This window comes from Pteropus medius, unplaced genomic scaffold (genome assembly GCF_902729225.1).
Source record: "Pteropus medius unplaced genomic scaffold, Ma_sr-lr_union100, whole genome shotgun sequence".
Taxonomy (NCBI): Eukaryota; Metazoa; Chordata; class Mammalia; order Chiroptera; family Pteropodidae; genus Pteropus; species Pteropus medius.
Window position 1 is genome coordinate 29,222,670 of NW_024351730.1, and position 26,458 is coordinate 29,249,127.

Sequence of the window (26,458 nt, forward strand, 5' to 3'; positions counted from 1 at the left end):
GAGAAGGGGGTTATAAGGAGCCTGAAGAGAGTAATCACTTTGAGGTTTGGGGAAAGAAAGCAGACTTATCCAAAACCATCCTGCTCCATGCTAACAGCCTAAATTAGGCTGGAGATCCTAAATTTGTTTCCAAAGAGTTGTCTCTAGCAGTGATCAACAGCCAATATACAAGAGCATAAAAGAATGATGGCTGATGGATCCAAGACAGGGCAGATGCAGTGGAACTTGAGAGAGCAGAGATAAAGACTTAGTAACAAGTAGGGCTTTATTATATTTTGATGATTTTCTTAAATGACCATAGTTTAAAAGGTAGTTGGTCAAAATGTAAAAACAAACAATGGAGGTTTTGAATCCCAAGGGAGGTTTCAAGTCCAAAGCACATTCAGTCTCTCAATGAATTATAAAACCACAAAAATGTTTTCTGGTCAATTAAAGAATGTGAATCAGGGAAAAAGTTTCCTATCGCAGGTTTTAATACTGACAAATCTGATTTGTTTTGGAAGAGGTTAGGACCACCTAGAACTGTCTCTTTACTAAATTTAGTTACATGTTCCAAACTGACGTTGTTGCCTTACCCTAATCTCCTTTAAAAACCTTGGTTTTGACAACTGTAGTTCTGCTAGGCAAGCTACTTTTTAGAACTAAACCTCTCATGGTTGGTGAGAGATTGTTATTATAGGGAATAAAATTCACAATATGTGAAAAGAATAAGCCATAATTAAGGACATATGAGTTATTTCAGGAGGGCAAGGCTGGGTTATGAATTTTATTAATATACATATTTTATTTTAAAAAAGGAAAATATTATCACTTAAATAGACACTGAAAAGGCACTGAGTAAAATTTGCAGGAAATAAGGATATGCCACCCCAAAATATGCCTCTTTGATATAAAAGTTATTTTGAGGTGAAGGCATTAGAATTCCTGAAACTCCTTATCTGGCTAAGAGAAGAGCCTCCCAAAAGATCTCAATTGTCATAAATACTCTCCCCAGGAGCAATTCCAGTCAACTCAGAGAAGAAAAGTCAGCACCATGCCTATAGAGACATTGTTACACACTAACATACCTTCCTTCCTGTCCGTTCTCCTAAAGGTCCATTCAGGTTTTCAAAAAGTCATTTGCTGGAGGAATAGCTCAGTGGTAGAGCATTTGATTGCAAAAAGTCATGTGCTTTTCCATAAATGCTCCTTTTCCCCTTCCCCTAGGAAGTTAGATATATAGATCCCAAATTCTTTCTCTTTTCAAATGAGGTATAGCTGAAATACAACAATATATTAGACCCCAAATTCCAACTACCCTTTTGAGTTACTCATCTCTGGATGCTCCCATGTGTAAGTGATACGCACTTACTAATAAACTTGTTTTCCCTTGTTCATCTATCTTTGCCAATCTAATTTACAGGGCCCCAGCAGAGAACCTAGGAGGGTAGAAGAGAAAAAAACATTTCTTCTCTACAGATTCCACACCCATTCCTTTTTTTAAAGCAGCTTTAAGGAGACTATGAATAGAAAACTATTTTCTTAACATATTTTTTTAAAAGATCTACCTAAAATCAATAGCCAGAACCAGTTAACCATGAAACCATAATAAAGGCATTCCCTTTAAAATCTGGAACAAATTAAGGGTGGAGCCTATGAGTGTTTACTTAGCAACATTCTGGAAGCTTTGGGCAATGCAGTGACATGTAAACTACACATAAAATGTATAACGCTGTAAAAGAGGAGGCAAAAATCAAGGGTTCCCATTGCTAGGCTGGTTTACCAATCTCCTTCTTACCTCATCCATGCAGAAGGTTTAACTGAAAAACTATTAAATTTAAAATAGAACTCAGTAAAGTGCCTGGAACAAAACAAATACCTAAAAATCAATAGCTGTCTTGTGTACTAGCAATAACAATTACAAGATAGAATAGAAAAAACTCCCACAATGTACAAGATGTAACATGTGGAGGGAAAACTTTCCTAAAGGATAAAAATAAGACCTAAATAAATGGAGACACAGTAAAAAAGTTGTCAATTCTGGGCAAATTATTCATAGCAGTGTATCTCTAAGTGGGGTCTAGGGATTACTGCCTTAAAATCCTTCGGACGCTTGTTAAAATGCAGATTCCTGGTCTGAGCCCAGACTTAATGGAATCACAAGAGAGGAAGGGTAGGTTTGCAAGAAAATCACCCTCTTACCAAGCTTCTCAAGTTAATTCTAATACATACACATTAAAGTTTAGCAACCACAGCTTTATACAGATTTCATAAAGCTTCAACAAGATTCCAACTTCATCTCGAATGAGAGCCAAGAAGGAGGTGGCTCTACTATATTTTAAAGTAGATCATAAAGTATATACATAAGGTCTATCATAAACGTCAGTAGTAAAAATAATATGGTCTTTTGCAAAAACTGATAAATTATCCCAACAGAATAATACCAAGACAAATCACCACATTAAGTTGCAGAAGTAAAATTGTTTCTGTGTGTCCATTACTGCATCTCCAGAAAACTGCTGCATGTCTTTCTTAACCAGATTTGGAGGGTTTGTTTGGACAGATCTGATGCTACAGGCAGTCAAAGCAATTTGGTTGGGGAGGCCACAGGTATACATATGTTACAAAGAATAATTATGTTACTTAAAAAATTTTTTTTGATCAGTCTGGTGTGGACCCAGCATACCATAGACAGGCATTTGAAGGTGGGAGAGATTGATTACACTCCCAGGTTCCAGAAGAGGGAGGCATGACATACCACTCAGGGGGCCACAGGAGGGTGGGCTCAACCAAGCAAGTGGGGAGGAGGGAGGGAAGGGGAGGGAAAGACAGAGGAAGAGAGAGAGAGAGAGAACGCCCTGGGCTAGGGCACAAGAAAAAGGTGCAAGGAGATTGCATTAGTACATTTGAATGTCACAGGGTCACAGCCAGGGGAAGGCAAGAAAACTTGTGTTGTAAACCAGCCTTATCACACTAACCTGGTCTGGTCACCTGGGCAGGGAGTTCACAGCCTGTTTGTGGGGCTGTTGAAGCAGCAGGAAAATATGAAGTTTTTAAACTCTGTCATGCAATCAACCCTGCGATGCCTCAACATCAGTAACAATGCTAATTGGGACCTCGCCACCTGGATTGTGGAGATGTTAAAGGTGAGTGGGACATTTTGACTTAGCTACTGGATGGTAAACTTTGATAAAGGTGACAGCTAGGAAGAGTCCTAGTAGGCCTATGATAAGAATATGCACAACCAGGCACCCCACTTTGTGGGCAATAGCCAAGAGAACAGGCCAGACTTTCTGATTTTAAGGGACTCTGTTGGAAGATGTTATGTTGTGAGACATCTTTACCTCTTGGCCCATTCTTCATAGTTTGGCCTGTACTTGTCCTGAGTTAACAGCAGAAGGGACCCAGAATGGACAAACTTCTCCCTCTCTGGCTTGTAAGTAGTCAAGAGCCAGTCTGCTGTCCATTACAATCTGGGCTAGAGATTCGTGGGTTTGTTGCATAAGGAACAATGTTTTGTGCAGCCTCCGAATGATCTGAAAGGGCCATGGAAAGGTGCTGGTTAGCAACTATGACTTGATTTTGTTGGAAAAAGGACACTATACTGGTGCGAACACTGGCTGCTCTTGTGGTTATGGCAAGTCCTAATATGATAGGAATATCTTCTGTTTTGCCTGGCATCCTTGGGTCAATGGAAACAGGGAAGTACCTGGTGCATAAAGAACTACGGGAATCCCCAGTGTAACCATTGCACACTGGGGTATGGTTTCACTAGGGAAAACGTGTCGGAGTCAACAAGAAGAAACAGATGAGTTGCTGTGCCTATGAATGTGAGCCACAATAGTATCTGAAGGTGCCACTATTTCGAACAGAATGAATCTGTGAGAATGTGGTGTTGTGTTTAGCCAAGAGGAAAGAGTGGTTACGTGGTCATGGTCATGGACACAAAGCAAAAGATGGTGGTGGAGAGCTGAAGAGGGGGTCTAGGAAAAACCATCAGGGAATGGGTGGTCCTCTCCCCAAGAGGTCAAAAGGTTGACCAACATGAGAAAGTGCCTCTTGAGGGAAGCAATAATCTCCATTAATTTTAGTAACCTCTACCTTCAGGCATGGGAGTGTAGGGTGTAAGTTCTAGCAGAGAGCAAGGAGTATACTGAAATCATGGGCTAAGCAAACAACAACTCAGGAGTAAAAGCAAAAAAAGTCCTGTGTGCACTTTGTGCCACAGGAGAGGTGGTCCATGGCTTTCCCAGGAGTGGAGATTTTAGTGTAAGAGGTGAAGTTATGTCCAAAGGCGAGGTCTTGGGTTGAAATGATGCCTTCTGGGACAAGGTCCTCTCCAGCCATGAGAGTTTGGGCCAGGGCAAGGTTGCATGAGATATGGGATTGGAGTATCCTTTCCCAGGGGATACTCACTGGGAAAGTATCCTGCTGTGAGCCTTCAGATTAAAACCAGTGAAAGCTCCCAGACCAGTAGTAATAAGGCCAACAAGTCAACAGAATGGTGTGTGGCTGCCCCTGACTGGGTTTTTGTTTTAGATTTTGGTGGAAGTCTAGGTTCAAATGGGTCCCACATCAGATGAGCAGCGACGGGCCTATGGGACAGCCTAAGGTTAATGAGTCCTGAGAAAGTAGGTGCCCTTAATCTGGCCTCCAGCTCTACGGCATGGTGGGGGTGGGCAGGTAAGACTGAAAATTTATAAAAATAAGGCTTGGGGCAAGATAGAGAACTTTAGTTTGTTATACCATACTTTGAAAATGAGTTGTTTAAAATGACCACATCTCTCATTTTAAACAACTCATTTTCAAAGTATGGTATAACAAACTAAATTAGTTATCTGGAACCTATCAGGGACATAAAGGTTCTACTGCGTACCTCTTCCAAGAGCCCAGCATTGTGCATTTTGAAAAGTAAAAGCCTTAACTAAGACACTGGCAAGGGTTCCTCCCTAATCAGTCCAAGCTCAGAAACTGTACCCGACATGACAGCCAAGCTGCCCAGTGGCACCGTGTCCAGGGAAGCCACAGATGACTTTCCCCCTGTTCCCGGGCTCACGGCTGGAAAACAGAGTCTTGGGACGTTCTATTAGGGTTGGGCAGGATCTGCACTTTAGGATGCGGAGCCCAGGTGGCGCTCCCAGCCGCAAGGCAAGCAGCGCACGTTTAACTGCTTTCCAAACGTTGGAGCCACAGCCAGCTCGTCAGCCATGAGCAGTCCAGGGGCATTTCTGTGGGGCTTTCTGTCTGTAACTTGGATTGTACCATCATCCTCTCCAACTATGTTGCAAAGAATAATTATATTACTGAAATTAGGTCTTTTCTTTCTTTCTTTCTTTTTCTGGATGATCAGTCTGGTGCGGACACGGAGTATCACCAGGACGAGACATGAAAGTGAAAGAGATTGATTATATGCTCAGATCCTAAAAGGGGGAGGCGCTCAGGACACACAAAGACCACACCGGGAGGAGCGCCCATCGAGCGGCTCAACCCAGCACGTCGTCGGAGCAGAGAGAGTGAGGACCCCGGCAAGGGCCTCGACTGGAGTGAAGGGGGTGGGGCGCAAGCAAAAAGTGGGAGGAGATTTCAGTGCTGCGTCTGAATGTCACTAGGTCACAGTCAGGGGAGTGCGAGAGGGGGACTCGTGGCAGGGACCAGCCTTATCGCATTAAGCCGGTTGACCCGGCAGCAGTGCTCACAGACTGTTCGTGGAATGTTGAGGAAGCAGGAAAATAATGAACATTAAAAAACTTACAATACGGTACACCTCAGAAGTACCATGAAGACCAGAACAAGGTCAGGCCATGTAATTCCCAGTCAGGAGATGCGTTCCGGATGTAAAAGGATGTAAACATCAAAAAGGGCCCCCACCCTGTGAGGGAGGGGAGAAAGGCCAAGGAAATGTGGGCACTGACCTGGGACTGAGCCACTGCTCACGTGTAGTAGGTTCCAGAGTGAGTAACAGCAGTAGCTTATGTATTTCACAGCATCTTATATGGGGAAGGTCTGCCAGTCTAAGATAAACTTTAAAATAGTGTCTCTCAAAAAATAAATTAATTAAATAAATAATAAATAAAATAAAATAAAATAAAATAGGGTTTCTCCACAGCAGCAGCATTGATACTTTGAGCTGAATAATTCTTTGTTGTTGGGGGACTGACCTATTAATTGTTAAGATGTTTAGCATCATCCCTGCCTCTACAGATTAGAGATACATTATATGCCCATGGCTCTCCCATCCCTGTTACGACAACCAAAAGGTCTATCAACATTGTCAAATGTCCCTACTGCCAAAAATCACCTCCCGTTGAGAACCGCTGCTTTAAAGGAATCAATGAGGAATACAGAAATTATTTAATAAATGTGCTGGGAAAATCAATTTTAAAATGTGGGGGAACCATCTATTAAGATCCTTATATCATACACATAAATAAATTCCTGGTTAATAAAGAATAAAATGTAAAATTTGAAACTAAAACATGACTAGGAAATTTAGGTAAATATTTAGCTAATGTTGGATAGGGAAGCATTTCCTGAAGTTTACAAACAAAGGAAGAAATCACACAGAAACTACTGATAGCTTTGACCACATAAGGCTAAACTTGTGCAAAATTAAATGATAGGAGACAAACTGGGAAAATATTTATGAACAATATGACAAAGAGCTAACGTTCTTCATATATAATGACAGTATCAATAAGAAAATGCCTAATGCATTAAAAGAAAAGTGGGTAAAAGATGCAAAGATTTTACAGCAGAATAACTGCAGATGTTCATACTAAATACACAATAATTTTGTCAACTTCACCAACAATTAATGAAATGAAATTTTTAAAATAACGAGTTTTCATTCTTACCCTATCCAAGAGACAAAGATTTATTTTAAATGATAATACTTAATGCAGGTGAAGAGGTAGATAATGGGCACTCTCTACACCACTACCGATAGATAGATGGGCCCTCTTACACATTTTGGAAAACAGTTTAGTAGTAACTATCAAGAGGCTTAAGAAGGATCCTATCCTTTGACTTTGTATTTGTACTCACAGAACTTATAGACTTATAGTGGGTTGAACTGTGTCTCCCTTCAAAAAAGATATGTACAAGTCCTAACCCTGGTTACCTGTGGACATGACCTCATTTGGAAATAGGGCCTTTGCAGATATAATGAGTAAGGTATCTTAAGAAGAAATCATCATGGATTTAGGGTGCGTCCTAAATCCAATGGTTGATGCCCTTATAAGAAAAGAAGAGGACACAGAAAGACACACATGGAGAAGGCCATGCGAAGACAGAGACACAGACTGGAGTTATGCTGCAGGAGCTACCAGAATCTGGAGGAGGCAAGGAGAGATTCTCCTCCTAGAGCCGACACCTCGGTATAGAATTTCTGGCCTTTGAATTGTGAGAGAATAAATTCCTGATGTTTTAAACCATTAAGTTTGTGGTGATTTGTAGTAATTAAAGTTGTGGTGGCCCTTGGAAACTAATACGCTATGGAAACAATCAGTGTATGAACAAAGGGTTATATATAAAGATGTTCATCTTTGCATTATTTGTGACAGCACAAAATTAGGGAAAATTTAAAGTAATGAAAAATAGAAGAAGGGTTAAGTTATAATGTATACAAATATATTGTGCAGCCATTAAAAATATGTTTTGAAGATAATGCCATAGGAAAATGCTTATGGTATAGAAAGTAGAAAATTCAGGATACAAAAGTGTATTTATAATGTAATCCTCAAATGCAACTATATATAATACACATACTTATTGCCCTGATGAACAACATGAGTAAAAATGTCCCAAACAGAAAACAGCACATAAAGCCAACAGTGTACTAAAAGAAAAATAAGCCATGACCTAGGAGAATTTATCCCAGGAAATATATAATTATTATTATGAATATAATGTAATACATTAATAAGTCAATTAAATGAGAAACCCTAAGAGGATGTTGAAAAGACATCTGATAAAATTCAGTGCTTATCTCTTACAAAATATCTAAGAAAACTAGAAACAAATTCTATAATGAGTGTCTCCTGCAAACCACCAGCCAATATCATTTTTTGGTGTGAAAAAAGAGCTTTCCTATTAAACAAAACCAGGATGAATGAATACTAATACCATGATTATTAACACTGTTCTGGCAGTTTTTACCAATTCAATAAGACAAGAAACAGAAACAAAGGGTCTAGTTATAAGAAATAAATTTATCATCTGCAACATTAAGACCAGAGGATTAAAATATTACTGAAACTAGTGAGTGTTCATAAAGAGGGTTGAATAAAAGATAAAAATGCAGAAAAAATGGAACATAAGAGCCTTACAATAGCAACAAAATCCATAAAATATCTAGGATTATCTGTAATATGAAATGTACATTAAAAAAAAACCCAAAAAACTCTGAGAGACAGAAACTTGAATAAATATTCCTAGAGGGTTAATTAAAATACTGTGAAGAAGAAAGCCACTCTTGCCAAATTAACTTAGAGATAGAAAAGAATTAAAAAAGAAAAAAACCTCAAGGGGATTAATTTGGGATTTGACAGTGTTTCTAATATTCATTTGGAATAACTGTTGAAACACACAACTACATACAAATATTTGTGTCTAAGTCGGCTCTTTACAACCTACTTAATTCTGAAGAAAGTTAGTTTTATTTGGAGATTCACAAAGTAAGTCATTCAATGTCTCCATTCTTTTAGCAGTCAAATTAATAAAAAAATTAGCATTCATTACTTGGGAGGCTTCAAAACTGAAGAATGTTTTCTTAAAAGTTTTCCCCCTGCATATTATTTCTTTTGTACTTTATTACTTTTTATCCTGAATAACTTCCTCTAGAGAAATGTGAATCCCTGCAAAGCTCTGCGGTTTTTTAAAAGTACCCACTGAAACCTTTCATTTACATATGAAACTATTTTTTGTACTGGCATAAAGAAAGGTAGATTGGTATAATAAAAGAGTGGTAAAGAGTTGAATCCCAGTTCTGCCTCTTTCAGTGTTCTAATTTTTTTTTTTTTTGGAAAAGTAGATTAATATACCTACCTCAAACATTTGTTGTGAGGATAGACACATAATAATTACCTAGCACAGAGCTTGGCACATACTAGAAACTTAATAGGTATGATTTGTTGTAAGTTATATTATGTTCCGAGCTTCTCCTTCTTTCTCTTTATTTTCCCAGTTTACTTGTATAACTATTTACCTTTTTTAAATTCATTCTTTATTATGGGTAGAAGATAGCTGTTCATATGTGAGTCTCCTGTGCTAGGCTGTGGTTTCTTAGAAGGAAACGTTCCTCTCACATCCACAAGTCCGCACAGCAACTAGTCCGATGCTCTCCGCATTTTGATGCCCATTGATGTGAAAGAAAAGAAAAAGAAGGAAGAGAGGGAGGGAGAAAGGAAAGGAAGATGATGCTGATTCGCATGATACATGTAATATGTCTGTACTCCAGAAAAAAATTTTATTTCATTATATCTTAAGTTTAATAAAATCTTAGTACAGAGAGGTCCATTGACTTGTACAAATCAGACTAAACTAGTGGGGAGCCAAAAATGAGCCACAAACTAATCTGTCCACAACATTTATTGAATTCCCACTATGTACTTAAATAATTTCAGGTTTCTGGCCCTTAATTCTATAGTCCATTCACAATTTAATAGTGAAGAAATGTTGATATACTGGAGCAGCTGAAGTCTCATGTATTATAAAAGTCAAAAATAGACTTATGAGTCCCATAATAGCAATAGTAGCTTTGCCTTGCTCTACAATATTATTTTGTTTTACCGCATATGGTCTGGACTCCAGGGCTTTATTTATGTGCAGTGTGGTGGAATTACAGCTGCCAAGAGGACAATGTTATTATTATTATTTTATACTCATACATATTAAACAAGTACAATTTTCTTGAATACCTAACTGGTCACTTACAATAATTTTAATATTATCAATTTAACAATCTGAGTCTTCAATGAGAAGATACTAATTTTTAAAATGGTACTTGATAAAACTCTAAATTAAATATAACAAATGCAAAAATATAGGAAGAAGTTAGTCAGGAAGAGGTAGGATTTATGAAAAAGGTGGACTTTAAAGCTATGGGCAAATGTAAAGAAATAGAATGGGCCAGGGAGGGCATTTCACTGTGGGAACCATGAAAATGAAAGTAAGAAGACAAGACTGGATCCAGGTGAATGGGCATTAAACATCTACATCAGAGAGGAATTGGAAGAAAAATGTGGATAGATAAAATGGGTTCAGATTATGCATGGCCTTGAATGCCAAGACCAGTAGCTTGGATTTGGTCCTGCAGATAAGATATAATCTCAGGAGTGTTCCTGGGTCAGGGAGATCTTATGAAAGTGAAATGCTGGGGAGATGAGCAGACAGCACTGTGCACCCAAGTGGCCAAGAGGCAGAAGGCAGGGAAACCAGTATGGAAACTACTGCAGTGTTTTTGCATATGAAATCATTGTTATTTAATATAATCTTAAAAATCTGTCATGTCTCAGAATTGACCAGAGTTATTTCCACACAGCAAACGATGGAGAAAGAGAGCAGGCAGCAGTTCCAGGCTGGGGCAGCCCAAACTCAGCTCTTTTTTGAATTTACACTTTGCATCGAGGTGATCATGGGTGTCAGTAAAAGGGTCCGGGTAAAAGACACCCTAACTAGGCTTTGGAAAATATGAAACAATGGAATCACCGCTAGACAAGACAGGGAAATACACAGTACTGAAAGTATTTCACAGTGTGTCCAATACTTGGCAAAATCTCATCGAATAAATACTACCTTCTTGTGAACAGCACTGTGCAAAGCCCTTTCACATGTCATATCAATAACTGGTATGTAAACTGCACTTATTATGTGCCAGACACATCTAATACTCACAATCCTACGAGATAGGGACAGTCGTCCACTTTGACAGATGCACAAAGGATAGTAACTGCCCAATGCCATGTTGCTGGGAATGTTAGAGCTGAGATTGGAGGCTAGCACCAGGGGGCTAGCACCAGAGCCTGTGCTCTGAACACTACACTCTACTGCTGCTCATTCTACCTGTTCTTCAAGACAACTGCTGAACCAGTAAGATGAATCTGATTTGTTCGGCAAATCTTTACAGAGTTCTTACCTGCTGGGCCCCATCCCATGTATTAAATTCCCAATGATAAACTCCTATTCTGAAGAAGCTTATAGCCCAGTAAGCAAGACAGACAAATCAATCTACGTTTTACTGATGAAGAACAGAAACTCTAAGCTTTCATAAATTAAATAACTTTATCCAACCACGCAGCCAGAGAGTGGTTAGGCCAGGACTTAAATGCTGACATTACATCTTCAAGTCTAATGCTTATTCCAAGTGATGTTGTTACTTCCTTTTTGGCCTACTGGGCAAAACCAAAAGAAAACAAAACAACAATATCATAACCAGGACTATCTAGTCTAGCCAAACTTCTACAAAAAGAACCCGATCTTGGTAGGAAGAAAACATTAAATTAAGCCATTGATTCTAAAGCAAACAGCACAGTTGATCTATACCGATATACCACATGTTGGTTCAAAAGTTGAAAAATGTATCATTTCAAACATTAAGTGTCCTGCTATCAATTTTTGCTAAAATTATTTCTGATGCTTTGAGTGATCACTCACACTGGGACATTTTTCTCAAGGAAAACCAAGATAAATCCTTATATGCCGAGAAGCTAAAGATGGCTTCAACCAATTAAGCTCACAGTAATCAAAAACTATTTTTTCCTTTTCTTCCTGTCCCCTTAATGCCCCCTAACAGAGACCTAGAATCCTCCTCTTATATGTAAGAGAATTGTCCCAAACTACCTAACTATACCAGCCTGCGAAATTTGTTTTATCAAATTTGTATGGTCCATTACAGCTCTTCAGTGCGAACTACAATTCCTCACAATATGATGTTAAGCCCCTCAGTCCAAGGTGTAGCTGGCAACATCAAGAGCACCAAAGATTCCTAAGCTGTCTTTACCTACCAGGCGCTTCAGCACAGCACTCAAAGCCATGCCAGTGGTATATCTTTTTACTTCTTTTGTACTTCTCAAATAGTCCTAATCGGGATCAATTATACATGTATGTAGTGCAGGCAGCTAGCTAGTCACTATCATATGATGTGGAGGGTGATAATGAAGGCCTCTAGTGCCCCTATAAATCTTGTCCCCACCTGTCAAAGTAGCTGAATTTAAGGAAGAGAAGTTTGATCATACACAGTGATACCAGGGTTGTTAAGCAGGTTAACAGATATTTACCAAACATATGTTATGAGCCCAGGCATGGCCCACGTGACCAAGGATAGGGGCGAGAGTTCACCAGTATCATTAAGATAGAAATGTAATGTTTTTTGATGATTTTAATATCTAATACATTTTTACTAAAATATAAAATATTGTTAAATCTTTATGCGGCATATTGCAAGGGGCAGCAGGGTGTGGTGGAATGAAGGTCTCAGGGTAAGTCTGCCATCTACTTTTCCAGCTTCATTTCTGAGCATCCAGTGATTCAGCCTCTCTGAACGACTGGTGGCTCCCCAAGCTGCCCAGGCTCTCTGCTAAATGCTGTGAACACAAAGTCGAATGCACAGTTCTGGTCCCCAAGCAGCTCACAGATAATGAGAAGACAAGAGCAGCAACAGAGGTCGGAAGAGGAAATGAGGGAGCTCCAAAGGGACGAAACCGAGCTAGCGCTGAGGGTAGGTGGAGGGCACACAAGGAGGAAATGACCCTGGGCTGTCGTCAGGGGTTTAGAGGCTTCCCAGGAAGCTCGGGATGCAGCATGGGCAAGGCATCCAGCCACTGTGTGTAGGAACCATCTTTTATGGTGCTCAGAGCATAATGGGTAAGGTAGGGTGTGGAAAAGGATGAGGAGGGCAGGGCCCCGATCACGAGGGTGACTAGACGGTAGCAGAGGAGGAGCCACTGGAGGTTTGTCTCCTCAGGTTTTTACGACAGGGAAGTGTGCTCATTGTAAATATGTCAGGAGGTTCAGATCAAGAAAAAGAAGATGAAAAGTATTTAAATCCCACAATTTAGAGATAATCGCTGTTAACACTGTGATGTATAATCTTTTATATGTGAATGTTTATATATTTTATATATATTTACATATACTATTTACATATACTAACATATTTACATATACTAACATATTTTTCTTCAAAAATGAAATCATTTAAAATGTGGTACTATTTACATACAAAGGGATATTATTTAGCCTTAAAAGGGAAGGAAATTCTGACACACACTACAACTTGGATAAACCTTCAGGACACCATGCTAAGTGAAAAAAGCCAGTCAGAAAAAGACAAATACTGAATCATTCCATTTATGTGAGGTACCCAAAGTAGTCAAATTCATAGAGAAAGTAGAATGGTGGTTGCCAGGGGCCGAAGGGGTGGAGGGGGGAAAAGGAGTATAGAGTTTCAGTTTTGCAAAACAGTAAGTTTTGAAGATGGATGCACAACAATGAGAATACACTTAACACCACTGAACTGTATACTTGAAAATGATTACGATGTTAAGTTTCATGTTATATGTCTTTTGGCAAATAAAATTTAAAAATATAAATAAAAACTGGAAAAGAAAATCACTTAATAAAGATGTTTTAATACTTTTTTCTCTTATTTTTGTGATCATCTTTCCATGTGAGACATATATACCTCCATCAATATTTCAGATAACTGCATAGCATTCGATTGTAGAGATCTACCTAAATTTATTTAACCTAGGAGAATTATTTTCTAGAATGGAAGAAACTTGCAAATGCTTAGCTGATGGGAAGGAGCCAGCAAAGAGGAGAGAGAGATACAAGATCATCAAAGAGAGAGGAATAATAAAAGGTTCTGAAAGGAGGCATAAGGAGACGACATTCAGGGTTCAAGGAACGGGCCAGCCTTAAACATGGGGAAAATGGATACCACATCCTCTGAGGAAAGGAGATGAAGACGTATATGAATATATTTGCATGTGTAAAGGGAAAGTTTGGGCAGTTGAAGGAGGTGAAGAGACTGGACATCCCAGTGAAGTTAAAGAGGTAGGGGAAGTAGGGTATGAAAGACTTGGAAGGGTAAACAGCTGTGTTTAGAGAATGGGGCGCTGGGGTTAAGATTTCTGAGGTGAAGAAGTACCAGCTGGTCAAGAATTTGGGTGGAGGATAGGGAGTGAGTAGCTGTGGTTTAGTGGAGGTGAACTTAATTAGAGGGTCCGATGGATTCTGATCACCTAGGATGGTGCTGTTGCCCAGGAAATAAATGGAAGTGACTGGGAACTGGAGGGAGAGTGGTGCTGAAAAGGGTGACAGGCAGTTTCCACAGTTAGCCTCGAAGGTGGGGGTGACAGGCTCTTTATGCAGTGACCCATAGAGGAGGGTGAGACAGCAATCACAAAGGCTGAGAACTTTATTAACCATGGATTCCCTGCGGTGAAGAAGAAAAGAATGGGGGAAATCAACAGAGGACTATCAGTAAAAAAGTTAAGAGGGAGTGAAAATACAAGATACGATACGTGGGGGTAGGAAGGTGGGTATGAGAGGTTGTGTTGGCACAAAGTCCTGTAGGAGGTAGGAGGACATGGGGTTATGGACATAGGTGGATGGTTAGGCTTGACTAAAGGAAAGAAAATGACCGCTGGACCTAGGTCTAATCTCAGAAAAGTAGTAAGAACTGCTAGTAAGTTCTGCAAAGAGACAGCAGTAAAACTTCTAGTTCTCAGAGCACATTCCCTAGTACCTCCAAATTCTTTTACCATGATTTATTTTTCTCCACAGCCCATTAGCCATATACTATACTATTTCCTTGTTTATTTCTGGTCAGTCTTCCCCACTAGAATATAAAACTCCCCGAGAACAGAAACACTGTTTTGTCCACTGCTCTATCACCAGCACCTAGATCATGTCTGCATATGGTAACACCTCAATAAATTACACCTGTTGAATGAATGAATGAGTGAATGAATAAATGACAAAGGCCAGCTACGATAAGGATGTGTTGGCCTGGCCGGGGCCTCCTCCCAGGTGGTATCTTTTCTTTTTTTTTTTCCATTTCCCCTTCTTCATGGGACTTCTCCTTCTGATCCTATGAAACTCAGCTTAGGTGTCACCATTGCTGGGAAGTCCCCCTGATGTCTCTCCCTCTATCTAGGACAGCTGCCTCCTCTTGAGTGCTCTCATGGGACCCTAGGATTCTTCCCTTACTATTATGCTTACTTGGCTTTGTGATAACTGTTTATATATCAGTCTTCCCCACTAGACTGAGCAAGAATAGCATATCTCAAACACACAGCAGGAACTCCATAAATGTTTGCTGAAGATATAAATGGAAAGCATTGGACATGTGAGTTGGTCAATAAGAGCCAATATTTTTACTTCTTTGAAGCTTAAATCTACCACATAGAAATTCACATTTGGCCCCACTGAGCAAGGGGGACCTTGTTGCCAAGGCAAACAGGTGGGAAAACAGCTCGGCTCCTGACAACCTAAGATAAGTTAGAGATTTTCTGTTTAAGATACAGTGGGAGTTCACTGTCTTTCACATGCCCATTCCCCTGCTCATCTGACAGTAGGCATGCCTATGATGCCATGATGGAGCATCAAAGGACATGGGATGCCTTGTCCACCTGTGATGCTGTGCAGCCAACAGAGTGTGACAGACAGCTGGGGAGCTTTTTAAAAGTGTCTGATTATTTTGGTCTGGGGTGCAGCTTAGACTTTTATAGCTTTTCAGATTATATTGCCCAAGCAGGGTTGAGAACCTCTGTCCCTTGGCCCCTCGCCATTTTCTCCTGGCTTGTGGCACTGTCCAAGGTAGCAACTCCTCAGGCACTTCTTTACCCCAATGTCTGTCCAAGTCGGCCATGGGCAAGGGTCAATGGTTGTTTGGTGGTTGTTTGAACAACCCAGTGGAAGGATACTACACCTTAGGGTATTACCAGAGGCCAAACTATACAGTTAATTGTATTGGAGGAAATTGCACCTTTGTGTTCAATGTAAATCTGCACTGTCCAATAGCCAAACATGGCTATTTTAGTTTAAATTAATCCAAATTAAAAAAAATTTTAATTAAAAATTCAGTTCCTAAATTGTACATTCGAATGCTCAATAGCTAGTGGCCACCGAATTGGATAGTGCAGAAATAGAACATTTCCATTACCATAGAAAGTTCTATTGGATAGTGCTTACAAAAAAAAAAATCTCTTTCTTCAGAAAATAATCCAGAGTGGTTATATTCATTTTCTGCCAATCATGGCAGAGAGTGAACAAACTGACTCTCTGGTCATTTTTTCTTAGCAGTCACATCTAGATGAGTGAGGATGGCCCATTATACCCTTCTGCATGAAGGAGAATAAGAAAGGAATTCTGTACTCCCATGCACAAGTTTTTCTGAATAGTATACAGATATACATGCATATAACTGAAACTAAAAGTTTTACAAATCAAAATTTAAACTTACTATATATTTTGCATTTGGATATTTTCTTTATTATTCTATTATTTTCTGTTTCATTAAAAAAAAATAAACCTACTTAATTGCCTTCATAGCAATTAAGTGACTTAAACAGTTTGAAAAATCAGTTGTCCACACAAAACTGGGACTTAACTTCACACTGCAGAGTTAATAACCAGCTAGATAATAATTAATAGTCAGCACTTATTGGGTACTTACTATTTGCCAGGCACTGTGTCAAATGCTTTATATTTATTACCTTATCCAAGTCTCATAATAAGTCTATAGGATAGGTATCCTAGAACTGTGAAAGGTCTGAGATTTTATGCTATTTGCACAAGTTAGCCCACCAGTTTCCTGAATGCTGGCAGAAGACACAAGATTCCTGGGTCAGAGACAAAAGATTTTATTACTCACAGCAATAGCAATAGCATATTCATATCAGCATTTTCTTGCACCAGTCCCCCAGCTCCAATTCCCACAAGGTATCACAAAGAGGGCTACGTAACACCTGCACATGCAGTGAGTAGCCTAACTGGAAAGGAACTCTGACCTGGGAAAACTCAAATCTATTATATTGGATATAAGCACGCTTGCCCTTTGCTTCTGAGGGCAACACTGTCTCTATCATTCAAGACTGTTCACTACAAACATCCTTGAAAAGACAGTCCAGAACAAAAGGGCAATTACTGCCTTTCTTTGGAAGGCCTGTCAAAACGCATGGGACGCATGGAGAACTGTCTCCTAATTAGTAGGTACCATACTTATCCTCGTTTTGTATATGAGGAAACAATACCTTAAAAAGCATTAAGTAACATATTCAAGGTTACACAATTAGTGACCCAGATCTATATGACACCTAAGCCTATACTGATGATATCTTCTTTCCCAACCAATAGACAGTGCAACAGGAAGAAGACATTTATCATTCATTTAGTCATTCAGATGTGAAATCTGTCCCTATAGAAAGCAATTAGCTAGATATAATTTGTAACAGGCCATTTTTTTCCACGTTTTTTTCAAGGACCCTAAATGAAGGGTATCATAGGAACAGAGGTCAACGAACTTTTCCTATAAAGGGACAGATATCAGAGATTTTCAGCCTTACCAGCCAGATGGGCTCTGTTTCAACTACTCGACTGTGTGGTGGTAGTGAGAAGCAGTCGCAGGGATTAGGTACCAATGGGCATAGCTGTGCTCCAATAAAACTTCATTTACAAAATAGTTTGCCAACCCCTGTCCTCAGATAATCCGGTAAAATACAAAAAAAATTACATAATATAATTTCTATACACAAAGAAACGATTTAGTTGGAGAGACAAGGTAAATATACTACAAAGCAAGCAAACCAGGAGATATATGAAAATGAAGTGAACCTAGGTTCAACTTCAGAGTCTTATTAAGTCAGTCTAGATAAACAAAATGTCAAGAACTAATATAAAATATTCATAGGCTAAAAGTAGAATGCAGTCTACACAACAACTCTCTGTGATGACTGTGGTCATGCCAAGACTCTAAGAAATAAATGATGTGACTTCCAAAGGCTTTTTCTAGCCCTTAGATGTTCAAGAGTGGAGCACTTATCCAGAACGATCCTCTTTAATTTCCCATGATAAAATGAGTTACATCCTGTGTGATGAATAAGGAAAAAGTAACAGTGAAAAAAAGTCACTCTGGCCAGGGACTATGCTAGGGGTTTCACAAATATTGTCCAATGGCTAATATAAACACAATTTCTGAATTGTCAAATTTATGGTAAGTGAACATTCACTGGGTTCAATGGCTTGATCTTAAAAAAGCACAGTGTGCCACGATTTGATCACAACAGTAGTCTTTTACCAAATCGGTTAATGGAAAATTTTTGTCTTTACTTTTATACCCATACATATAAAAAACAAAAAATAAAAACTTTTTTGTTACCATACAAATGGTAACCCACTCCTTGTCATATAAATCAATTTTTATTCCACATGCAAGCTCAAATTAAAATGGAAAAACACCAATCAAAATGTCATGGCAAAGGTAATCAGCTTTCTCAAGAAAAATTCTATTAGCTGCTAAAATTACAAGGAGATAATATGGTTCTTGCGAACACTGGGCTGTCATTGACAAGACTGGAAAAATTTCAAAATGACATATTTTTGAAGTCTACGCTGTGTGGGAACAAAACACTGCATGGAAGAAAATCTGTCATCCATAAGTTAATATTCCTGCTATTGCATGTAGGCATATTTTAGTTACTAGTGTTTCTATGTAAATATACTTTAAGTTTTAGTGAAAAGAAGAATTTATTTCTATTAGAAATTTCAGGACAATTACTTTTAAAAAATTCTAAGTCTAATTTAAACACTCCAAGTTCAGTAAAAAATTATATTTTTATTTGGAATGCTTTTCAATGGTATTAACATTTCTTACTTAATACCATTTCACTCATGAATCAACAGAATAAAAAATAATTTGAAAGGCTATTTTAATAAGCAGCCCAGTTAAAAACTATAACACCATTTTAGCTATGTATAGTTTTTATTTATGCTTTAAAACCCAATTATTACCATTTAAAATATTTCTCTGGAAGCTAAGTCATCATAAGTGTTAAAAAATACCAGGAAGAAGTCTACTTTGTTAATAAATAAAATGTCTGATGTATAGTTAGGCTATGCTATTTTTGGAGACATTTATGTTTATATTTAGTTGAAAATCATTATTATTCATTATAATTGCTTTAGAGTTAAATTATACCATTTAAACTACAGGCTAGTTTCCTCTACTGCCATAGTTAATCACAATTACTTCTTACGCTTTGTCTACATTTGCCTAAAAGTATTACATGACTTTCAATGTTTATTCAAAGACATTTCATGTTACTCCTTTGTAGTCCACAGATAGTCTTTATCACTGTCCTCTACGATGACAATTCTGCAGCCTAGAACAAAATCTGAATATCTTAAGGATTTTTAGTATGTTAGACACTGTACTTTTTAAAGAAAAGTAACCATGATGACAAGCTGTTGCCTCTTCTATCCTACCTCACAAAGACTATGGGTAAGTGATGGCTTATATTTAGTTTGACCTTTAAGGAAAACTGAAATCTACTTCCACTTCCAAAATGAAATTAGTTTTACTTTCTAGATTGCACTGAAGGGAAAAAAAAGGATTTCTGGCCTCAATTCAAGGACATTTCCTTTTATATCAATTCTTAAAAGCAACAGTGCTTTCCATTTATTAAAAATTAAATCAAAAGGTATAAACTTCCCATTATAAAATAAAAGTCTTAGGGATCTAATGTATGCATGGTGACTATAGTTAGTAATACTGTATTGTATATGTGAAAGTTGTTAAGAGAATAAATCTTAAAAGTTCTCATCTCAAGAAAAAAAATTTGTAACTGTGTGGTGATGGATGTTAACTGGACTTATTGTGGTGGTCATTTTACAACATATACAAATATTGAATAATTATGTTGTACACCTGAAACTAATATAGTTATATTGTCAAATATATGTGTGTGTGTGTGTGTGTGTGTGTGTGTATGTCTTTCATTATATATATATATACATACATATATATAATCTCATGAAGCACTTAGAGGCAAGCAGTAATTTTGAAAAAAAAATTTAGAATGTAGTAAAAAAAAAAAGTGGAGGATTTAGAGGATGGACATATCTGTTTAGACCATTTGTCACTATTTGCTACAAACCAGTATGCAGACGTTAGCAGTGGTTAGGAGGGAAAGACTGAGCTTTAGAGACGCAATTTGTTGATAGTCTCTGGGATATTAGGGTTTCTTTGGGCACCAGGCTGCCTGTCTAAGGGCATTAACCTGCAGAGGCCACAGGCTGGCAGCAGTGAGGTCTCTTCCAGTCTAAATGTGCAAGACATCCCTCTCATCAATAAAGCCTCATCTCACACAGAAAACAACGATCGTCAGCTCATTTCTGTACTTGTGCCATGCTGTGCAGTGTTTGAGTCTTACAGGTCTGCAGATGTCCAGCTATGTATCGCTATCACATTGCAATATGGGAAGTGAGATAGTTGAACTCGCAGGCTCTGTCAGCAGACTGTCAGAGTTCAGATTCTGCTCTATGACTTACTGGGAGGTAGGTACTATGGGATCATGGCAGTACCTACCCCTACATCAAAGGACTGCTGTGAAAAACAAACAAGATAATACATGTAAAGCATGGGGTCCTCAGTAAGTACTCAATAATGCTACATGTTGTTGTTAACTATTACATGTCTCGGGTCAGTGTTTGCCATGTTGGGTCCCAAGCCTAGTTTCAGAGGCAGTATTTTACATCATGATCCAGTATACAAACATACATTTTATAATAATAATATAAAAAATGACCATGCTTATATAAGGCTCACTATATACGGACTCGGCAGTGTTGAGTCAGGATTTGAACACAGGGGTCCTATTTCTGTGGTGCTCTTAACTACCATTCTCCACTACCTTGTGGCCTTGTACTTGCTACACATGGGAGAACTAAGAGTTTCATCAAATACTAGCAACCTTTACCAAGAGGGATGCACAGTGATAATCCCTATTTTACTATATATCCCATTTCATTAAAAAAAAAGTTGATCCTAACCTGTTACATTGATTTCACATCCAACACATGTAGTTTGAAAAATACTATGTTATATGAAAAAATTTTAGAAAAATTAATAAAAAAGTAAAAGAAGTATATATATCTCATTCTACCATGCTATTGTACATTGTAAATCTCCACACACACATACAAAAGAATTATGTGGAGCATTTCCTAAATTTATTCAAGCATCCCTATCCCCTTGTGGGATGGACACTAATTTGGAAAATGTCATCCTAGGGTGTTAACACCTTTAGGGCAGAGACAATTTGGAGGTGAATTTAATTTATATTTTAGTATGCACAAATGCATTTGACAAATTTCTAAATAACTGATTGAGAGAGAGTCCTTTCTAGAGAAGGAAGACCCCCCCACCTCAGGACGTGAGCTCTAGCCTAAGGAGAGGTATCCGACATGAAATATGAGAGGCAGTATCTTGTGAAAAAGTCTAATTAAAGCTGTGTCCCTCTCAATGGTCAAAATAATGGATTTAATCAAAACAAGTTAGTTTAAAAACTGAAACAACACGGTAAATGCTAAAGAAAATCCCCTTTTAATGATTTTATCGAAAGTATTGGTAAGTTATTTTTTAAGTGGATTTGCTCATCCACAGGGGCTGGGCTGAGTGAGAGGATCTGGGTTTGAAGCCCAAGGGAAAGAAACCAGACAAGAAGGGCCCAGTGGAGGCAGAGGCTTCAGCCACTCCTTGAAGCAGGGGCACTCACAGTGACAACAGGAGAGGAGGGAGGAAATGGTTGTGCATTACCATGATTTCTACTTCTCTCCCTCCCTCCCTTCATAAAATTAAAAAGTGCAGAAACTGACTCTAAGAATAAATGATGCTATAATGTGCAAGAGAGCAAATTCAAGCAAGTTCAAGAACAGAGACACATGGGGCCATGCATCTAAACAACTCTAGGTGATGCTTATTTTTGTGGCTAGTAGATATATGGAATTCAAAAAAGGGAAACTATTTTTAGAGTTTAGCATAAAGCGCCTTCTTCAGAGCAAATGAAGTTTTTTGTTTGTTTGTTTGTTTGTTTGTTTTTTGATAAGAACAAGATTAGAGTCAGATTTTCATTCCTGGTTCTATCACTACCAATTTCTACTTTCTTCTAACTAAAGGAATATTGCCATCAAGCGTTACCTCTGCAGGAAATGGGTGGAGAAAGTTTAGAACTGCACTGTCCAGTATGGTAGCCACTAGCCCCATGTGGCTATTTAAATGAATTAAAATTAAATACAAATGAAAATTCAGTTTCTCAATTGCACTAGATACTTTTCAAGTTCTCAATAGCCCCATGAGGTTCTTGGCTACCACAGTGGGCAGCTTATAGAACATTTCCATCACTGCAGAAAGTTTTATTGGACAGCACTGACCTACAGAAAGGACATTTACAAATGCTAAAGTAAAAACTGTTTATTTCTCATTTGGTAAATGAGTTCCAAATCCTACTCAGTAGAGCTGGCTTGACTTAGAATACTGTGGGGTTGAATTTAAAGACTAGTGCCAAAGATTCCATTATTATCTCAAAATATCCTTCCATCTGGCCTGTCTAAAATCTCTTTGCATTGACTTTCTACTGCGACAAGCTGTCTTTCTAAATCCAAATATACCAGGAAATGATATTTGGTGATCACAATAACTTGTTAAAGTTGCACTAACTTATGAGCTAGTTTGAAAGTGCTTAGAGCAATTTATCAAAAAACATAAATATACATGGTACCATCAGCTCCAGGAATAAAAGTTTATGGTTGAAGTAGGGACCCAATTCTGTTGTTACCATTAGGATAAGGAAAATATTTATTATATGCCTGGGTCTGTTCCTAGCCTTTTCATGAACTTAGATTCAGTAACACCTGGTCTTTGTATCACATTTTGAGAACTTCAGCACATATCTCATTTGAGTGTCACAGAACCTAATCGCCACTGTAGTGTGAATTCTGATCCTTCTGAAGGGGAAGACTAAGAGGGAATACGTTATCCTGTCTGTGTCTGTCTTGCTTAATTGGTTACTGAACTAATCCCTTGTGGCCAGATTATAGTGAAACCAAGTGACTAAGATTGCTGGAGCCAGCTAGCTTTCCCTCTGTCATGATTCCAGGTGTCCAGCTAATCTGGCCACTGTACTGTAGTGGTATGTCTAGGTCACAAGGGAAACAAAGCAGGAGGGCAGACAAGAGTGTAAAGCAAAGTGATCACAAAGCAAGTAAAGTGAGCACAAAAAACAAACAAACAAACAAACAAAAAAATCTGCAAGGTAGTTGTAACCATGATTGTGGTAGTTCTATAACAAAGCCTAAACATAAGGCATTATTGTGTTCATGCAAAAAAAAAAAAATTATTATACAGAGCAAATCTCTGCAAGGAAACCTGTAAAAGGCAATTGATGTGAAATACATGAATTAAGCTATTGTTATAAAGGCACTTTAATGTTCATTTAAATAATCCAAACAGATTGCATTTTCCAAGTACTCTTTGTTTGCTCAATGTCAAAACATCTGCCATCTAGTTATTATTGTTAGCAAAACTTGTTCATCCCTTGTCCGGTTTCTGAGCTTCCAAATTGGGGAGCTTGCGAAACATTTATTGAATAATGCATAAATAAAGGATATGCTGTTAAAATTCCTAAGCTTATGCCTTGAAGATTAAACTCACATTTCTAGTTCATTAAGAGATGACAGCTATAGTCAATCTTGGAAACATGGTATCTTTAGGACATACAGAAGAAAAAGTTTGGGATTTAATGCATGAGAGCTGAGACTGTAAGATTCTTTGATCTGTAAACATCACATATACGAGCCTAACAATTTTTCTTTGAAAACTTTAAGTAGGTCAACTTATTAACCGCTACCATGGAGTTTATACATCCACATTCGCCTATGGTTTCGATGAACTGCAGCCCAGAATGGCATTACAGCCCAGCATTATTAAAAATCTGTCTTTGATTCAAGCAGAGAAATGAAGAAGGAGAAACTAACATTATTGTTTGGGCTTTGTTATTGTAATACATCCAAGAGCTGTGTGTGTTTTTTCAATATACATCATTAGTCTACTTGGTTTTCTAACAAGACCTTTAATGTAGGAAGTGGGAATGTGTTCATTCAAGGAGAGGCGTTTCCATCCTAACTAGGCTGTGTTCTTACATTCATAGTCACAATCTTGGCTCAACTGTGAAAGACGGAATAAACCTGATGAAGAAAGAAGGAAGGAAGGAAAGAAGGCAGGAAGGAAGGAAGGAGGAAGGGAGGGAGAGAGGAAGGAAGGGAGGGAGAGAGGAAGAAGGAAGGGAGGGAGGAAGGAAGGAAGAAAGAAAGGAAGGAAGGAAGGAAAAGAAAGGAAATCAATGAAGTGTTTGGAATATAAAAAAGTGCAGTGGAGGTAGAGGTGGACGGAGGTGAGGGATGAGTAGAGAGAAAAGAAATATGAATTTAAAACGGAAAAACCCTCTCATTCTCGATTGATTTAAGGAGGAGAAAATCACTAAACAGGAGTTCTTTCCATAACCCAAGCTAATCACTTTTTTATTGTAACGGATGACCAAAAACAGCCTCGGTAACACACCACCGCCGCCTCCCCAAAGAACAAGAAAATCCCATTTCCTCCCCAGTGTGTGCTCAGGAAAGGAAAGCAAGACTGTGCATTTAGAGTGGAGGGCAGCGCACAGGGCAAGGCAAGTTGGTGCCTCCCTCCCCATCCCCTGCTCCCCCAGCCAGCCTGACTCGACCTACGGTAAAGTGAACGGCGAATGGCAGTGACACTAGGAGGCCAAACTTGGGGTCGCTTCCGACCAGAGTCCACCCGACAACAAAAGGCCTGGGGTGTCCGGCTAGGGAGGCGGGTGGGGACACCTGTCAAAGGACGGGACCGACTCCGCAGCCGGCGGGCGGCGCAGGGGCTCGGCGGCCAGCACTGCGGCGGCGGCGGCGGCGGCGGCGGCGGGGACTGGGGCGGCCGCCTCGGCGCTCCGGGAGCCGCGGAGCGCGGGCAGGGACCCCGGACGCTGCCCCGCACCCGCGCCACGCTCGGGGCGGGCAGCCCAGCGCCCGGGGCGCTCGGGGGAAGGAGCCGGAGCCGAGCAGGGGCCGGAGCCGAGCAGAGCCCCGAGCGGAGCAGGGCCCCGCGGCCGGGAAGCCCCCGCCGCCGCGCCCCGCTGCGGCGCGCGCCGCCTCGCTCTCCGCCGCCGGGCGGGGCGCGGAGCCTGGCCCGACGCCCCCTGGCTGCGCGGCGGGCCCGGGCGGAGGCGGGGGCGCCGCCAGCGCTGCGCCTACCTGCTCCGGTGCGGCGGGGCCGTGGTCGCCTAGCGGGGCCGTGACCTGCGGCGGCGGCGGCGGCGGTCTCCGCGAGGAGGGAGCTTCTTTCAGGAAGGGGTGGGATCTGCCCGCCCGCCGCGGCCCGCCCCCGACTTATTCTGGGGTCCCTGCTGCGAGGCCACCCAGCGAGCGCTGCTCTCCCCGGGTCTCGGCTTCTTTCTACCACCCCTCGGGGCCCCGCATAGTTACCTGGGGCTGGAGCCGAGTGTGGACGGTCGAACCACTTCTTTCCAAAGCCTTTGTGGATGCGATTGCCTGGCGCTCCTCACCCCGCAAAAGGAAGGACGGAATCGGATCCTCCGCCTGGTGGTTATTTATTCCTGACCTGTTGTAACCTTCTGGCCGGCTCCCTTCTGTTCACACACCTAGGATTTTTGCACATAACAGCTAAAATTCATTTTCATGCCCATTGGCTGAATGTAGTTCTCGCCACTCAGCGATCTCCCGCGGTTTTCTTTCATCGTAAAGAACAAACACAAGGCCAACTTCTGACCCTGGCAATAAATAGCGGACTCCAAGGCCGCCCTCCCAACGCCAGCTTGCTTTCTTCCTCCCAATGTCTCCTAAGGGTCTGTTACAAAACTGTATTCATCAGCATTTTAATGGCTTCCCCCACCCCAGACCCCAACCTACCAGTGGCACCCTGTCAATGACCTCTAGCAGCGACTGGATGGATAGGGGCCATTTTTATCACACGCTCACCATAGCCTTAGGGGGTCTTCCTTTATCAACCTGTCTTAGGCTGACCTTCATTCTTTGGGAGGTCGGGGGACCTCCGTACCCGTTTCTATTAAACTGTTGCCTCTCAAAGCACACGTTTCAATTTCTCCAATTTAACATTCCAGAACTCTCCCTTCCCTGATAACTCTAGTGATTACTGTCACTTATGTATAATATTAATTTGTTGTTACTGTTTTTTCCTGGTTACTAGACTGTGAGCTTCTTGAGGCTAGGGATCTGACCTCTTCCGTTTTCCTCACCTTAACAAAGGGACTGTTATCCATCCAGTTAAAAAAGCAAAAATGAAAACTTAATTCTAACCTAGAATCCCCTAAATTTTTTGAGGGTTAGCCTATGTGTATTTTTCTGAGAAGAGTAACTATAGCTTCCA

The 26,458-nt window shown here is 39.9% G+C and overlaps 1 protein-coding gene across 3 annotated transcripts in view; it reads right to left on the reverse strand.

The window, feature by feature from the left end:
- The window catches only part of TMEM150C (transmembrane protein 150C), a 64,899-nt gene extending 39,083 nt beyond the window's left edge, over positions 1 to 25,816 (reverse strand). The window contains exon 1 of one of the 3 annotated variants that reach the window (XM_039845577.1): positions 25,537 to 25,816. Coding sequence is in view for 1 of the 3 variants with exons in the window: in XM_039845575.1 (XP_039701509.1) it covers positions 5,732 to 5,757 (26 nt within the window). In the remaining 2 variants the exon portion in view is untranslated. Of the gene's footprint in view, positions 1 to 5,731; positions 5,789 to 25,305; positions 25,453 to 25,536 lie in introns of those variants that run through there. The other 2 variants (XM_039845576.1, XM_039845575.1) reach the window with 2 other exon arrangements.
- Between the last annotated feature and the right edge of the window lie 642 nt (positions 25,817 to 26,458).